The sequence below is a fragment of the Adiantum capillus-veneris genome, chromosome 28, assembly GCF_014529385.1.
Source record: "Adiantum capillus-veneris isolate H3 chromosome 28, ASM1452938v2, whole genome shotgun sequence".
Lineage (NCBI taxonomy): Eukaryota > Viridiplantae > Streptophyta > Polypodiopsida > Polypodiales > Pteridaceae > Adiantum > Adiantum capillus-veneris.
The window spans coordinates 1,625,553-1,643,455 of record NC_140958.1 but is presented as its reverse complement, the minus strand read 5'-3'; the positions used below and the strand labels follow the sequence as shown (position 1 = coordinate 1,643,455).

Sequence of the window (17,903 nt, the reverse complement as noted above, 5' to 3'; positions counted from 1 at the left end):
AAAGAAAACCTCGGCCTAGTGAAGACTATCCCAAGGTAAGTGTATGCATCTGTATACTCCACAATCTCTTGACCATACGTGAAGGTCGGTGCCGATCTCCTGATCCACTGCGGTGTGGTGTTAAACACCATGACCTTGGTTTTACCAAGGTTTACAGACAATCCACTATCCTCTGCAAAACTGTGTAATGCATCCAACTGTCGCTGCATACCCTCTGGTGAGTCAGAGATCAAGACAATATCATCAGCATATAACAACAATGGGATCCACGTCCCTGCCAGCTGGGCACCTCTATCACCCTCTCTGTCAATGTAATCAGACACCTCATCAACATACATACCAAATAGAGTAGGAGACAATGGGCAACCTTGTTTCACCCCGATAGTGGAGTGAACTAAGTCAGATATCCCCTCTGGGGTGCGTACATGTCCCATCACTGATATGTATAAAGCCATAATCCCCCAAATCAACACTGTGGGCACCCCCATCTCCTGCAGTCTGCGCATCAGTCGAGCTCTCGGTACCATGTCAAATGCTTTGCGGAAATCCACAAAGCTACAATAAATCCGTCTCCCATGTGACCTGCCCTCCTCAATGATAGCTCTGAGTGTCAGAATATGGTCAAGAGTGGAGAAACCCCTCCTAAAACCTGCCTGTCCCTTTGCCCGTACACCCTCACCCTCTGCCCAGTTACTCAACTGCTGCTCAATAATGGATGCATACAATCGTGCCAGTGTGTGTCCAACCATAATAGTGCGGTAATTTCCAGGCTCTGTAGGATCACCTGCCTTGAATATAGGCACAATAGTAGACAACCTCCAAGTCTCAGGTAATCCCTCACACATGGCACGATTGAACAACACTGCAAGAACCTCCATCAGCATATCCCTAGCATGTATAAAGTGCTCCGCTACTAGACCGTCACGATCGTAAGCCCTCCTGGTCCTCATCCTGTCAATGGCTCTCTTTACCATCTCAGTGGTAAAGAAGGTGCTCGTAGGTGGACATGGCTCTGTAGGATTTGGAAGGGGATCCTGCCCAGGAACCGTATATGACGATGTCGCATACTGGCCCCACACATCAGGAGAAGTAATCACTGGGGGAGGGGAGTGCTCATGGAAGAGTCGCCATGCCTCGCCTGAGTCTCTACTCAAGAACAACTGATACAAGTCTCGCTCCATCTGGGCCAGGTAAGCTCGTTTCTTCTTTCGCACAAGGCGTCGGAAAGCAATCCGCGACTGTCTGTAGGTGATGACTCCTAAATGAAGATCCCTCTGAAGCTGGGCTCTCATCTCTCTGCACTCCTCATCATACCAACTATTCTGGGGCATGCTCCCAGAATGTCGCCTCCGATCCGGTTGAGTGTGTGGGTATGCCTCTGATGCTGCATCATGTAGTGTCTCAGTCAGTAAAGTAGTGCACTCCTCTACTGAGAGGCCTGGAGCAACTGTGCATAGACGATCCCAGATCGCCTCTGTATAAACCGAGTCAGTCTCTGGTGTAAATGTATAACGGGTGTGTGACCTGCCTCCTGATTTCTGGGCTGTACTAAACTGAAAAGATACGGACAGTGTCAAGAGAGCATGATCCACTGCTACGCCCATTGGTCTGGCTCCTGCTCCCACTGTGAAATCCTGAATACAAGGAATAAAGCTCGGCTGTGTCATAACATAGTCCACTGTATTGGCCCCATGTCTGTGTGGAAAGCATGTGAAGCCTGCTGCTCCAGGAAACCGCTGTAAGCCATTAAGAATGGCTAGCCCATGTGTAGTCGTCATCTCCGTGAGGTATCTCCCATACTCAGTCTGCTCTCTGTCATGTGAGCATCTGTCAAACCCCAGCTCACCCACATCCAACTCTCTAAGCATCTCATCTAAAGTGTCGTAGAAGACTGTCTGACAGTTGCCCGTTCGAGCATTGAAGTCTCCTAGGAGGATGATATCACCATCCCTAGAAAACTCCCATATATCATCATCTAGAATTGAGAAAGGCGACTGCCCTCTGGATACAGCATATACTGACGTACGGGGGGGGAAGTAACATATAGCAATATATAGAAATCGACCTGTGTCAGCTCTCAGCCTCACCCACATGTATCTAGCCTGATCATCTCTCCGTACAATATGTAGTAGTGGCTGTAGCTCCTCCCTAAACAACACCGCTACTCCTCCTGAACCTCTACTCCCATGCTCAGATCTCGTGACTGTTCTGTGGGCTGTCTCCCATTTGTATCCCACCACATGTGGCAACAGTTGGCCAGGGGCCTGGTGAGTCTCTGAAAAGAAAACAATGTCCTTGTCTCTGAAACTGTCCTCAAAGTCACCAACATCCAACCTCATAGACCCATTACAATTCCAAGTCGCCATCCTCAATGTGGTCCCATAGGTCTCGCACCGTCATGTAGAGCGCCGCTCTACAATCACCACCCGACCATCTCTGTAAAAGGCCATCTTCCCCTTCTCCCTTGCCGCTTGAATCTCGGGCATTACTTCTCTCATATGCGCAAGTTGTGAGAGAGTGAGGTCATCGCCTAAGAAAATACCTGTCTTCTTGAGAGTAGGTCTCTTCCTCAAGAATTCCTTCTTCTCTTCCAATGAAGGGAAGCGTAGTATGAGAGCTCTCTCCTTTGAAGATTCTCCGGGGCCCTCACTCTTCTTGCCCACTCTCCATGCCTTTGTGTGTGAAGGCTTCTCCACCCCCATCATTGATGTGAGGCTTGTGACCTCTTTTTCCACATTGTTTATGTCCTTGAGGCCGGTTACCCTCACATGTAGAGCCCGCATCCTCCTTCTTTGTTCCTCTTCGAGGGTCATGTTGATAAGAGTGGGTGTACAAGGAGCTTCCTTACCTTTCCCCTTCTTGGAAACCTCAATCCATTTTTCGGCCTCCTCTACTTTCTTTTGCGTTTCGGATATGACCGCGGCCCATGACTTCTTCTCCTCATTGATGTTGTCAATTTCTTCCCTCAAAGAGGGCTGAAATTCCCCCTCTTCAAGCCCATTTTTTGACCGTGTTTCCAACACTTCTTTGTGGAGGTCCAAAATGCTATTCTCCAACGTGGCGATCTTGTTGAGAAGATGATCCTTCTCGTCCTTCCACCTCTTCTCCTTTTCTTCATTTTCTCGGAGGAAAACGGTCTTCGCGTTCCTCCAATCTTCCATCTCTTTTCTCCATGCTTTCATTTCCAATTCAATGATGGAAATTCGTTTGGAGTGAAGCATATATTTGAGTTTGCTTGTTGCCATAGGTGAGGTTGGGGATGACATGAGAGAGAGAGAGAGAGAGAGAGAGAGAGAGAGAGAGAGAGAAGAGAGGATTGATGTTTCTAAAGTGCAGAAAATGCAGCAAACCCTAAAACGCAGATCTGTCCAACAACCCCAAAAAAAAAAAAAAAAAAAAAAAAGAGGTCGCGAACCCTAAAATACAGCAGCAAACCCTAAACGAAAGCATGGTAAAGAGAGAGAGAGAGATGGCGTGATGAGAGAGAGAGAGAGAGAGAGAGAGAGAGAGAGAGAGAGAGAGAGAGAGAGAGAGAGAGAGTGTGCACGTGCGTGTGAGAGAGAGAGAGAGAGAGAGAGAGAGAGAGAGAGAGAGAGAGAGAGAGAGAGAAGACTAATGGACTATTCCTGTATCAAAGGAAACCCCAATCTCTGTAAGTGACTGCGAATTGAGAGAGAGAGAGAGAGAGAGAGAGAGAGAGAGAGAGAGAGAGAGAGAGAGAGAGAGAGATGAAATATTATATTAACGTCTTCAAAAGTCTTCAAAAGGCCAAAATGACATGTAGGACCAAACTGTTACAATCTGATACCATGTCTGGGTACAAAAAGACAGAACAAAAATACTACTACTACTAGAATCCATCCTCATCTGCACTCTGGATGTCGAGAGAGTATGGCTCGAATCCTCTACTGTAGTCTCCGTCGATGCTGTGTAGACCCTCTCTGCAATCGTGGCCGTTTGGATCTCTGTAGCTTCAGTGCTCGAGCGATGAGAGTGCCGGTAGTGGTCGAATAAGTGTGGGCCGAGCTCTGCAGTGATGGTTGCTCCTTTGGTTGTCCCATATCTAGTGAAAACAAACCTGTAATCTGTCTCTAGGACTGTCTCTTTGTAGCTCTCCCCAGTAAAGTGTCCCTATATCTGTGTAACTCAAGTAGATATAGCCCAAGTGTCACGTGCACATCTAACCCTATGTGACGTGGACAAGCTACTTCATGTCTAGGGTTCAATTTAGTTAGCTTAGGAAGTGTTCTGGCACTTTTGTGAGTCTGTTCGTAGACCGTGCATGTCCAAGCACTTAGAGTAGTTGCATATCCTCTGGTTTCACACATCATGATCATCAGAATTACAGTCAGTAGCCATCATGAGCATTTTACAGTGCACAGAACCTATTTTCCCTATTTTAGCCATTTTTCACTTATTATTAATAAGTGACTTTGTTGGGAAACTGGGTAGGGCAATTTGGCTAAGGAAATATATAAGAAAGCTAGCGCCAACACTTTCTGGCAGAAGAGGCAGCAGAGACCCAGTGTTGGACACTGCACCTTCTCAGCAAGACCCGGTAGGAACTCCTAGCATTTTTCAGCCACCAAGACAGCAAGACTCGATAGGAACTCCTAGCGTTTTTCAACCACCAAGATAGCCTAGCGTTTTCACCAATTGCAGATCAGCCCCTGTCACAAACTGCTAACGTGTCAAAGCCTAAAGAATGGAGCCAACATACAGATGCTGGCCGAGGGGCCTAAACCCTAAGAAGAACAAGTAGCAAAAGAAGAAGTCCTACCAACTTATAAGGACCTTGTCCGATGGGGCCCCAAGTGACATAGAGGATTAAAATAAAGCAGGACTCTCTCACACACACACAAAAAGAGACTTGTGGCAGATATCTGAAAATTAGGTTGGCATGATGATGTGGCAGGCTGTACGGATTTCCGCGTTTTACGCTAGCTGATGACGTGGCAAGCTATACGAATTTCCGTAAATTACGATGGCAGCTTTTTGGCATTGCTTTTGGACCAGAAGCTTTTGAGTTTTAAAGGCTTTGCACTTAACTGCTTTTCAGGCCAAGGGCCTTTAAATATGAGGCCATGGGCTCATTCTTTGGCATGCTTCCTGGAGAAGGTGCAGAGTCTGGAGTACTGGCTTGTACTGTGTTGATGCAATATAAAGAAATACCGAAAGGGGCGCCAAGGTTTGGGGCCAATACTCTCTGGGGTGGAATTCCGCCACTCCGTGTCGTGTGTCGTCTCTCTCTTTCAATTCAGTTGTTAGTGAAGTGCTAAAAGTCTGTTCAGTCTGTTTTTTTCTATTGGCACGTGGTGTCCGTCTTGTGATAGTGGTATCAGAGCATCAGGCGTGTGCTTTTCTGAAAGCATACCGGTCCCACCAAAGAGCGGACAGAGCAAGGTGGCGCTTCGAAGTTCATTGGAAATTTTAGCCTCGCGCTCCTACCCCGGACTTACTAGCCACTCCCACCCTTACTTCATTGCGCATTGGGCACGCTCCTGTCTTCACCGCTCATGTCTTACAATACTCTCTAAGGTGGAATTCCGCCACTCCGTGTCGCGTGTCCTCTCTCTCTTTCAATTCAGTTGTTATTGAAGTGCTAAAAGTCTGTTCAGTCTCTTCTTTTCTATTGGCACGTGGTGTCCGTCTTGTGATAGTGGTATCAGAGCATCAGGCGTGTGCTTTTCTGAAAGCATACCGGTCCCACCAAAGAGCAGACAAAGCAAGGTGGCGCTTCGAAGTTCATTGGAAATTTTAGCCTCGCGCTCCTACCCCGGACTTACTAGCCACTCCCACCCTTACTTCATTGCGCATTGGGCGCGCTCCCGTCTTCACCGCTCATGTCTTACAATACTCTCTGGGGTGGAATTCCGCCACTCCGTGTCGTGTGTCGTCTCTCTCTTTCAATTCAGTTGTTATTGAAGTGCTAAAAGTCTGTTCAGTCTGTTCTTTTCTATTGGCACGTGGTGTCTGTCTTTTGATAGTGGTATCAGAGCATCAGGCGTGTGCTTTTCTGAAAGCATACCGGTCCCACAAAAGAGCAGACAGAGCAAGGTGGCGCTTCGAAGTTCATTGGAAATTTTAGCCTCGCGCTCCTACCCCGGACTTACTAGCCACTCCCACCCTTACTTCATTGCGCATTGGGCGCGCTCCCGTCTTCACCGCTAATGTCTTACTGGGCATAAGCCATTAAGATCACTTGCAAGAGAAGGATCCAATATTTGTTTCGAGCTGCTGTTTTTTCTGAGAGACAGTACCATGCAGATGTCTATAGCTACCAAGCCGCACACTTCGAAGGACTTGGCAAGCTTTCAAAAAAAAATAAATTTGCCCGAAGTTGTATGGTTTATGACATCTTCCTTTGGAGTGCAATTTCTGGCAGAGTGGGGTATCTTGAAATGTTTGCCATGGAAACCCTAGCAGATTATAACTTGAAATTTCTCGACATCTCTCAGTAGATGTCTCTTCACGAGCAGATGACCTTGGAGGTCCAGTGCGATTGCTATCTTGGGACTACCATCGCCACCAAAGAAACATTGTTTGTCCAAGAGTTGATGGATCATGTTGTGCTCGGCTACGACCTTATGGAATGAACCTAACCCTAATTTTTGGTGTAGGTTTCAGGATGGAAAGTCAGTTGACTTTTCGAGCTCGACTGATGTCGAGATTGCTTTCTAAGTTTGAAATCTGTTTGAGAACTTGTTTGGTGATCCTGTTTGAGATTTATTTGATGGATGGTATCTGTTTTGAACCTGTTTTGGTGCCGATTTGAAATGTTTGAATGTGGTTTTAATACTGGTTTCAATGATTGGTGATTTTACTCCCAGGTGGAGAAATGAGAAATATTGTTTTGGTATTGTTTGAACCTCGGAACGACGCAGGCCGATGCCTGAGGAGCGTTTCGTTGATGTTTGAAAACCTCCGAACGACACAAGCCTCCTGATGGTTGGGGAGCGTTTGGTGTATGCTTGTAAAATAATTGTTGTTGTGACTCCAGGCCCGGAGCGGGATGGTTATGCGGGAGGAGTATTAAGAAGTCTGAGCAGTGGTTATTCTCAGCACCTCCAAATGACGCAGGCTGCGGTCTGGGGGGCGTTTGGTTGTAAAAGGCCTCTATATCTCCCGGCCGGACCTTTTTAGGTTATGCGGGAGGAGTGATAAGGGAGTCGTTGAATATCTCCCGGCCCGAACCTTGTTAGGTTATGCGGGAGGAGTGTTCATCGGCGGCTTTATGTTTCTATGTCTTGTAACATGCACACGTAGGCATTTGTATTGCATTGTGATGTGCTAACTATTGACTATTCTTAATTAAATGAGATTGCCTGGGTATGTAATTTTAGTGCATCAAGACACCCGTGGAAGATCAGTATGGTCTGGGTGTGATGGCTAATTTTACTATGCCAAAATATCAAGAGTTCCGATCAGGACGAAAGGAGAAGCTAACTCTTTGATAAAAAGAGCCAAAAGGAGAAGCTAACTCCTTAACAAAAAGAGCAAACTGATTGTCCCTCGGAATGTCCCTTGAAATGACCCTCGGAAATTTTTGAGCTAACTTGAGAGCTAACTTGAGTTGTTTTACAGATATGCTCTAATCGTTGACGATTATTCTCTTTCAAGAAGGGGAGATGTCACAAACTGCTGACATGTCAAAGCCTAAAGAACGGAGCCAACATACAGATGCCGGCCGAGGGGCCTAAACCCTAAGAAGAACAAGTAGCAGAAGAAGTCGTCCTACCAACTTATAGGGACCCTGTCTGATGGGCCCCCAAGTAACATAAAGGATTAAAATAAAGCAGGACTCTCCCACACACACAAAAAGAGACTAGTGGCAGATTTTCGAAAATTGGGCCGGGCATGATGACGCAGCAGGTTGCACGGATTTCCGCGTTTTGCGCTAGCTGATGACGTGGCAAGCTGTACGGATTTCCGTAAATTACGCTGACAGCTTTTTGGCATTGCTTTTGGACCAGAAGCTTTTGAGTTTTGAAGGCTTTTCACTGTAATTGCTTTTCAGGCCAAGGGCCTTTAAATATGAGGCCATGGGCTCATTCTCTGGCATGCTTCGTGGAGAAGGTGCAGAGTTTGGAGTACCGGCTTGTATTGTGTTGATGCAATATAAAGAAACACCGAAAGGGGCGCCAAGATTTGGGGCCAATACTCTCTGAAGTGGAATTCCGCCACTCTGTGTCGCGTGTTGTCTCTCTTTTTCGGTTCAGTTGTTATTGAAGTGCTAAAAGACTGTTTAGTTTGTTCTTTTCTATTGGCACGTGGTGCTCGTCTTGTGACAGCCCCAGCGTTTTGCAGACTGCATGACAACCTGGCGTTAGCAAATTCACAACAGCAAGCCTAGCGTTTTTGCAGCAGAGCACAAGACAACATGGCGTTTTTGCAATTACAGACCAACCTCAGCGTTTTGCAGATTTCCGGCGAGAAAACCCTCGCTTGCAGTAGCGTTTTCAGTTTTCAGCATATAGACACCGCATAACAATTCCCGAACCTCTCACATCTCACCTTCCCGCAAATGATCCTTGTCGCACGGTCAGGTCAACCAGCGTTTGCAGATTCAGTCCGCTATTCGCAGATTTCAGCATCTGCGTTTTGAGCGCATCGTTGCCGCGTCGTCATCATCGCCGTCGTCACCGACATAGAGTTAGAATTCAGCAGATTCAAGATTTGCAGATCTCAGCCCATAGCGTTGTGAGCGGGATGAAAACACACACAGCGCCTCTATAACAACCCGACACACACTCTTGGAATGATACACACACACACTATGGGGCACCACTCGGCTTACACAACACACCTGGCCGAGACAGGGAACACACCGATGGAGCGAGAGGAGAGAGACTATTCGTTTACCCACTCCACACAGAGAGATACACACACACACACACACACTCAAAAACTCAGCTCAAAAGAGGAGAATTTCTGATGTTTAGATACAATAGAGCTTGGGCCAACACCAATGGGGCAAGCAGCTCAAACAATACGGGTAAAATATGCCAGATATAATCACAAACTGGAGCAGAAGCTTCGCTCATAGGAGAAACTTACACAGCAAAAACAGCAGAAAAAGAGAGAGGAATTTGGCAAAATGGACAGCGCCATCGCGTCCGGAACGGCCCAAAACCCCAATCTACAACGTCAAAGTGCTCAAATCCGACCTCGGATGAGCAGTTTACGGCCAAAACAGGCTCCAAAAACCCCAAAAACACAGTTGCGGCTGTTCCTTCTCTCTTCTCCACGTTTTTTCTAGCCTTCTCTCTGTTTTTTCAGTTCCCACACTTAGCTTTATTAGTTGGGCACCCTTGGCCTTGTAGATGACCTCAAACGGACCCCGAACAGGCCAAAAACTGACCTCGCAGTGCATAGTTGTCACCCTGCTGCATCCATGCGCACACCTGGCACTCATTTCTTTTCAATAATGCGTCTCGCAACCACGTGAAGTGGCCCCAAAAAGTGGTCCTAATGATGACCTTTCTGCATAACTCTCACAAGAAAACACCACTTTGTGTCCGTATTCATCCACGTGCAAATATTGACCCCGTTCGCCCTCCTGACGCCACTAGATGCCATCCGACGCACCTGTTTACCTCATGTCGTCGGCTCGCGGATAGCTTCCTCAAGAAGTTTTACGCGCTATAAACTCCTCATTATTGTAGAAAAAACATACTGGTACTGGTGATAGTGAAAATCGATGCACTATGTGCATGCTGTTCTACCTGTACACATGTGGGCCCCACGTAACCACCTGGCTCTGGAAAATGGGCAATTCTTTATTTGATGCACCATGCATGTGTATGTACATATGCGCAATCCCTTGCTCCAAAAAACTCCTGGCAGCGTTTTCAGTTTTCAGCCCGTCTCATCGTCGTCGACATCGTCGGCAAGTCCATTGCATTGTAGAGATTTGTGCAATCAATAGTAGACCGCTCTCACCATAGAGAGTGGGGCCTTCGGAGGAGGGTTTGACAACATTTTGGTGTCGTATTCTTCTCTCGCTATCTCTCAGTCTGAGCACCTTCATTCATAGTGTCTTCCACTTTGTTTGTGATCATTTTCACTCTCTCACTAAAGGAACGGAAGGCTCTCCCTTCCGTAAGTAAAAGGAACCCTTGAGCACAATTCGGAGCACTCATCTTTAGCATTCACTTCCGTTGCACCTTACATTGGTATCAGAGCTTTGGTAGTGTTTCTTTATCACTCATGGAAAGAACCACGTAGCCCAAGTCCACTTGGGTGTGTCGATTCCTAATTGTGTTTTGAAGAGTGACAGGAAACCCAAGACAGAAGGGCTTCTCCAGATTCTCCTTGTTTTTCTTTTCACTCATTGAGAGCGGACCGTGCACTTAGCGGCGGGCCAATTGACGTGAGGTGGGAAAAAGCAACCTTGGTGTGAGCGCAAGGCCGCCAAGGGGTGCGCCCGCGGGAAAGAGAAGAGCTCGGGTAAGATAAGATCCTTCTCTAACACAAATTGCAAGCTAAAGAAGAACCTCAAGACTCAAGAATCTCAATAACCTCAAGACTCAAGACGCTCAAGAACCTCAAGAACTAAGAACCACAAGAACCCAAGTTCCTCGTGAACTTAAGAAGCCAAGACTTCAGTGTAAGGTCATTACCCGAAGCGGAATGGATACTTCGCATGGAGGTGGCGAAGAAAAATTTTCTCCACCAGGAGGTTTTTCCGATCCTCCCTCTTCCCCATCTACGCCAAGGATTGCACCAAATCCTATGGAGGCTTTGGTCAAGACGATGATGAACATGATGATACGACAAGAAGCGCAACTTGCCATGTAACAAACTGCTGACGTGTCAAAGCCTTGAAGAAGGGAGCCAACTTGAAGATGCCGGCGAAAGAGCCTAAACCCTAAGAAGAACAAGTAACATAAGAAGAAGTCCTACCAACTTATGGGGACCCCGTCCGATGGGGCCCCAAGTGCCATAAAAGAAATAAAGCAGGACCCACACACACACACACACAAAAGAAATTGCGTAGTTGCTGATGATGTGGCAGATTTTTGAAAATTACACTGGTTGATGACGTGGCAAGCTGTACGGATTTCCGTAAATTACGCTGACAGCTTTTTGGCATTGCTTTTGGACCAGAAGCTTTTGAATTTGAAGGCTTTTCATGTAAAACTGCTTTTGGGGCCTAGGGCCTTTAAATATGAGGCTAGGGCTCATTCTCTGGCATGCTTCCTAGAGAAGGTGCAGAGTTTGGAGTACCGGCTTGTACTGTGTTGATGCAATATAAAGAAATACCGAAAGGGGCGCCAAGGTTTGGGGCCAATACTCTCTGGGGTGGAATTCCGTCACTCCGTGTCGCATGTCGTCTCTCTTTCAATTCAATTGTTATTAAAGTGCTAAAAGTCTGTTTAGTCTGTGCTTTTCTATTGGCACGTGGTGCCCGTCTTGTGACACGTCACCTTGGATCGCGAGCGCAAAGAAAGAACGGCAACATTAGAGCGTGAGCGCGAGTAAGAGCGCTTGGCGCCCGAAGACAGACGATATGCCTTGGAGTTAGAGCATGAGGCGCAGAGAGACCAACACATGCAAGAGTTGGTCCTACAGGTACTCACCTCAAAACCCGAGCCTGCCAAATATATTGGTGGTTCATCAAGTAGCAGAGACTCGAACTCCAACAACCCCGTCACAAAGAAGATCACGTTCAGTAAGTATGACGGTAAGATGGATGCTAGTGTTTTTCATTCTTGGTTGCATCAATTTAATGCTTATTTTGCGACAACTAAGAAGACAAGAAATAGCAAGGTTTTGACGACAGCCATGTACCTTGCCGGTGATGCCATTAATTGGTACCACGCATGGCAAGAGACACATTTGGCCGCGTATCTAGAGGAAGCCGAGGAAGGGGCGCCCCTTTCCTTCAATTGGGCCGACTTCCAAGACAAGCTCAAGGCGCGGTTTATACCACCTCAGTACCTAGCACGATTGAAGGACGATTGGCGCAATCTCAAGCAAAATGGTTTGCCAGTTATGTCTTTCTCTAATCGTGTTTTGCAGCTTGGTGCCCAATTACGCAAATCGGACGATGAGCCAAAGAGGCTTTCATTTTTGGGTTGGATGGCTATATCAGGTTCGATGTTGAAGTCCTCAACCCCGTAGATCTCAACAAGGCGGTAGCGATTACTCTCGCACAAGAGATGAAGCATAATAAGGGAAAGCCGAAGGAGACCAAGACTTCTCAAAGTACCTCTCAGACTCCTCAGAACTCGCTGAGCGGTAAGAATGGTAACTCTTCTAGCCAATATTCTTCTAGTCTCTCGGAAAAGAACTTACAAAATGAATTTAAGGCTAAAGCTAACACGATTGCTAAATTTAAGCTCACTCCAGATGAAAAAGCAGCACAAGAAATTTTAGGAGGATACATCACGTCAGAAGAACAAAGCATTTATCACTGTCACATTAAGGGTCACATAAAAAGAACTTGTCCTAAGCTTGAATCTAATGAATCTAAAGAACCCACAGAACCCACATCCTTTGTCAATGCAATAAATGAGAACACGAGTGTGATCCAAGTTTCTCATGATCCTCTCATTGATGAGTCTCTCATCAAGTGTTATGGTCATGTGAAGGGTCAACGTTTTGCCATATTGTTTGACTCAGGCAATATGCATGATGTGATTAGTGACTCTCTTGTCGAAAGAGTCCGCTTGGAGGTTAGCAAGACATCTCCTTTCGAGATGTTGGGCTTCGCTCCCGGTATGGACTTTCTCATCACGCAAGTGTGCCTTGATGTTTTGTTCACTATTCAACAAGCGTCCTTCCGCAGAAAATTTGTAGTCTCTCCTCTTTCAGGATGTGATATGCTTTTAGGCATTCGATGGCTTCGTGAGTTTCATTCATTGGGCAGCTAATACTTTCACTTTCAATGCCAAGAGTGACTTTTTTCCATTGTCATTCGTGGGGAGGAAGTTGTTCATTCTTCATCTCTCATTTCTAATGTGCAGGCGAAGCTTGAAAAGAATCAGGAGAAGGAGACTCTCTCAGTCTTGTCTTCTCCAAAGCACGACATACATGATTTGCATGATATAGATGTGATTATTACAAGCATGATGATTTGCAGGATAAAGATGTGATTGTTCACCAGGATGATGGTTTAGTTGATACTTTTTCTAATGAAGCTAACCTAATTGCAAATTTGATCAATCACGAAGAACTGATCCTGGCTCTCGAGTCGAGGTCCCAAGAACCCCCACAGGAAGTACTATGTGTACGCATGATTAGTCAGCACGCATTGTTCGAGTGTTTTATTCGTGACGGTTTCTTGTATTTTAGTCACCGTCCGTATGTGGTCCCTTTTCATAGGCATGCCATATGGTACGATGAAAATGATTTACTCATGAATGAGCGCGGATGTATGTGGATTACTCATGAAAAGATGAAATGTTTGCATTCAAGGAATTCACATTCCATGTCTCTTCCTTGGTATGACACAATATCCGAAAGAGCACAAGAAGGATTGAGTATCAAGCATAGGCATTTCCATTGTGATTTGCCACAGTTGATTGATTTAGATCAGAAAGTCAAGATTCGACTCCATTGTTTGCGTATGTTTGATGAACGGTTTGGCACTCCGTCTATGTCTTCATCTACATTGCATGCACAATCTTTAAAGAAGACTAGAATTTTTCCAGTCACTTTATATGGAATGGGTATGTTCATGTTTTTGTGTTGGAAGTCTTTTCAGGACTTTTCATCCTCGGAGATTCTTGAAAAAGGTAGACGCTAGACTATAGACGAAGTTGAAGCATTGAAGGAGCCGCAGAAGACTTCGTGTCGCTTTTGGCGCGGCCCAAAGAAGCAAGCGTTGCAGACCTTTATGAAGTTCAAGTATCGCTCGACCCACACATCAGAGTGGGCCGGTGACGAGTCCTTTCCAGGATTCATCGAGACGCTGTTGGCTATCTCCCTCGACGCCATACAATTCGGCACCAATACCTCACTTAAAAAAGGAGCGGATGTCACGTGCACATCTAACCCTATGTGTACGTGGATAAGCTACTTTATGTCTAGGGTTCAATTCAGTTAGCTTAGGAAGTGTTTTGGTACTTTTGTGAGTCTGATCGCAGACCGTGCATGTCCAGGCACTTAGAGTAGTTGCATATCCTCTGGTTACACACAATATGATTGTAAGGTGTAGCAGAAGTGAATGTTGAACTTTGCTTAAGATAGTGCTCCGAACTGTGCTCAAGGGTTCCTTTTACTTACGGAAGGGAGAGCCTTCCGTTCCTTTAGTGAGAGAGTGCAATGGACACAAACAAAGTGGTGCACACTGTGAATGAAGGTGCATGAGACTGAGAGATAGAGAGAGAAGAATACGACACCAGAATGTTGTTAAACCCTCCTCCGAAGGTCCCACTCTCTGGCGAGAACGGTCTACTATTGATTGCACATATCTCTACAATGCTTTGGACTTGCCGACGATGTCGACGATGAGACGGGCTGAAATCTCAAAACGTTAATGGCTGAAATCTGCAAATCTTTATCTTCTGAATTCTGATTCTGTCGACGACGACGACGACGACACACTGAAAACGTAGATGCTGTTGGGTTAAAGGCCCAAATGGCCCCCTTTTGTGTATAGTTTAAAGGTTATTAACCTTTGGCCAAGTTCACATTGAACTTGGCCACTAACTTCAAAATTGGTCCTATACTTTTAATAAAGGGAAGGTGAGTCATTTTACTCACTAAGTGATTCCCCTCAACTATTGAGTAGCGCTCTCTCTCTCTCTCTCTCTCCTTCTTCGATCTGTAACGCCCCCGACTCTGCAAGCCTTCTCCCCTCTGTAAAGCACAAGCCCTGCACTTCTTCGCGTGCTCTATCACTTGCACACACCGCTCCGCGCTCATCAACTGGTATCAGAGCCTAATTAGGGTTTGCTCCCAAACCTGCAAACGCTGATTTTCAGCCAAGGAGGTCAACTTTCACGCAAGATTTTGCAATTTCATCGCCAAAGGACTCGTCCCCGAACACTAGAGAGCTCCCGGCAAGTCAAATTGACCTAAAACAGCCTGAAATTAGGTCAAAATCAGCGAATTACAGGTTATGACAGCAAAATACAGGTTTTGCAAATCATGTATTAAAGTGTGGGAACATCTTTGCTAGGTCCCCGCTACCCGAAAACACTGAAATTGCCGAAAAACAGGTCCCAAAACAGGTCTTTTCAGCAAATTTCAGATTTACGCAGGTTTTTGCAAGTGTTTTTATGATGCGATTACAGCGGGGAAAGTGCAAATTGATGCAATCTACACACATTTGACAAGTTTTGGCTATGTATGACCATTTGTGGCTCATTTTTGTGCAATTTGATGCTACAAATTGGGGCTTTTGCTCATACATGCTTCTAAAGGCTATGCATTAGCTTTATGTATGTTCTGTGAGGCTAAAAACAACTAAAATTGTTGTTTTTGAGCACGCTGAAATTTCCTGCGTATAAATTTCAGAAATTGTTTTTTGTGCCTAAATCGACCTATTTTGCCCCAAATTGCTCTTGTGACCATTTGGAGCTGTAGTGGACACCTCTGTGAGGCTATACTCCGGTTGTTGTGCATTTTGCCCAAAAATTCAACGTATTAGCCCTCTTATTCGTGCAACTATGGCCTCATCTTCTTCGGATGTGAAGAATCTCTTCGAGATTAGGAGGTTTGATGGAACAGGTTTCGACCTTTGGAAAGACAGGATCCATGGAATCCTATTTCTTAAGGATTGTGAAGGGGCACTTGAATAGGTAAAGCCACAGAATATGACGGATGAAGCATGGGTTAGCGTGAACAGGAAGGCTATTACATACATTAAAATGGCCATGACCGATGAGACAGTCATTGATGTGAAAGGTCTCACAAGTGCTTTTGATGTGTGGGAGAAGTTAAGGGAATGTATCAAGGTTGTAAGGTACGTAGTATTCGGTACATGTTCGGTATGTACTCTATGTTGTACTGTATGGATTGGGCCATAAGGTACGTAAAATTCGTAGTATATTTTTTAAAAGCTAAAAATACAAAGAATTTCAAATTTATATATAACCTATCTAGTTTAAAAACACTGCACAATACTTAAACATAGCCACAACTTTTAAAAAACACTTAAAATCACCCCACAAGTTAAGTAACCGCTAGAATCGAGTCCAGACCACATGGCATAGTGTAAGTCAAGACTCAAAAGTACATAACTGAATGCTGAATTAGTGAATCCTGATACAAAAATAACATAGTCACTCAATAAAGAGTCTGGGTGGCTCAAGCAACAAAATAAAAAGCATAAATGAGTCATGATAAATGTCCAAGTCTCAAGACCCAAAGCATTGGGCAATCACTACTACTCAAAATCATCATCAGAGGCTGATGAAGACTCAGAGAGCATGTCTTCATCTGTCAAGACATTGCCCTCATCATCATAATCGGGCTCTCTCCTCTGGCACAGATGCTAGGGGTGCATCACCCTTATCTGGATCATCAGCCTCTGAACTTTGGGTGTGGATGAGTCGAACAGCCTCATTGGCTCGTCTACGAGCAGGCCGAACGAGTAAGTTTCCTCTACGAATGCTCTCTGTGTGTGCAACCTCTGGATCTGCAGCAGCAATGCGAAGAGGAATACTGTAAGCTCGAGAGCGAGATCTAGTGACCCGGCGATCCACGCTCTCTAGCTCCCTGTGTAACTCTTGAAGGATCTTCTCCTGCTCATCTCTAATCCGTGCATCGACCTCCTCCGTAGTAGGATCTGCCACCATCTTCAACTCTGTGGGATCCACCTACAATGACAAGACAAAAGTTAAAACAGAGTCCATGATTCAACACTGTCTTTTGATCATTGACTTGTTTTCATAAATGTGCATGTAAATCTCACCTGCTTGGGTGTCCCCAAGGCATGAAAGCTACGCACAAGCCGCATGTTAGGACGGCAATAAACCAGTCTCTCTAACTGCTTGGTGCTAAGATGATTGCGGATCTTCGTGTGAATAAGAGAGTATGCACTCCAGTTGCGCTCGCATGCCCCAGCTGAGCAATCCTACAACAATTCAAATAGCGAACACTCATGGGTCACAAGTGTCACGTGTGACAATATAGATTCATCATTCAATAATTATAAATTATAATTCAGACTTAAGTATTCACCTGAGAAAGGATGCGCAATGCAAGGTGGCACAACTTGGGAAGGCCCTGGCGTCCATAGTTCTGCCACCATGTTAAAGGAAGCTTGGTAGCTTCCTTTCTCAATGCCACGGACCGTACAAAGGTGGGTCCTAAACTGTTCATGTAGCTACTCATCTCTGAATTCAGAATCAATTGCTCATCCTCATCATATATAATGTTCAGATATTCCGAGCGTAGTGTGAGCAATGAAGCCTCCTCAAACAATTCTTGGCTCTTGTAGAGAGGATGGAGAACTGCAGCCATCCCATGGATGGGACGACGCATGAACTGCCATCGAGTCTCTACAATAGCCAAAATGTCATCACGACTGCAAACAAAATAGTCACAGTAAGTATGTGTTTTGAAAAATCATAAATAGACATGTCACATGAGGACATTAGAGCACTTTGTAGTTTGTACTTACCGATCTTGTGTCAATGAGGTACATCCAGAAATGTGTGTCTTCATCTGCATAAACAAATGATACACCAACCCAAGTGTAGAGCCCTCCACGTCTGTGACCCGTAGTAGTACATACAATGGCTGTAGAGCCACTGCCAAGGACTGCACCTGTGTCCAGAAGGTCTCATCAAGAACCTTTCTTTGAATGTACTTGGTCGCCTTTGACTGAGCATGGTGCATCAATCTCCACTTTGAATGTACAACTGTCTGCAACAGTGGATCTCTCAATCTGAACAGCCTTTGAAGCACCAGATACATGTATGCAAATCTGGTCTTCGAGGGACGCA

At 45.6% G+C, this 17,903-nt stretch overlaps 2 protein-coding genes across 2 annotated transcripts in view; one reads left to right on the top strand and one right to left on the bottom strand.

The window, feature by feature from the left end:
- LOC147419980 (uncharacterized) overlaps positions 1 to 17,903 on the top strand; it is a 110,192-nt gene that overhangs the window by 40,379 nt on the left and 51,910 nt on the right. The gene's annotated exons all lie outside the window — the stretch shown is intronic.
- LOC147419981 (uncharacterized) lies at positions 16,953 to 17,628 on the bottom strand. The gene is made up of 4 exons (XM_086504077.1): positions 17,579 to 17,628; positions 17,436 to 17,482; positions 17,137 to 17,181; positions 16,953 to 17,029 (listed from the first exon to the last, which is right to left on the bottom strand). Exons 1-4 carry the CDS (start codon positions 17,626 to 17,628, stop codon positions 16,953 to 16,955), a joined length of 219 nt encoding a protein of 72 aa, XP_086360203.1.

Bases quoted from the DNA above. Each gene is read 5' to 3' on its own strand.
- LOC147419981 (XM_086504077.1), bottom strand. From the start codon at position 17,628: ATGCAGATGAAGACACACATTTCTGGATGTACCTCATTGACACAAGAT. The intron at 17,182-17,435 runs GTCGTCCCATCC...TATGGACGCCAG, and splicing joins GACTCGATGGCAGTTCATGC to GGCCTTCCCAAGTTGTGCCA. The intron at 17,030-17,136 runs GTGAATACTTAA...GAATTGTTGTAG, and splicing joins CATTGCGCATCCTTTCTCAG to GATTGCTCAGCTGGGGCATG.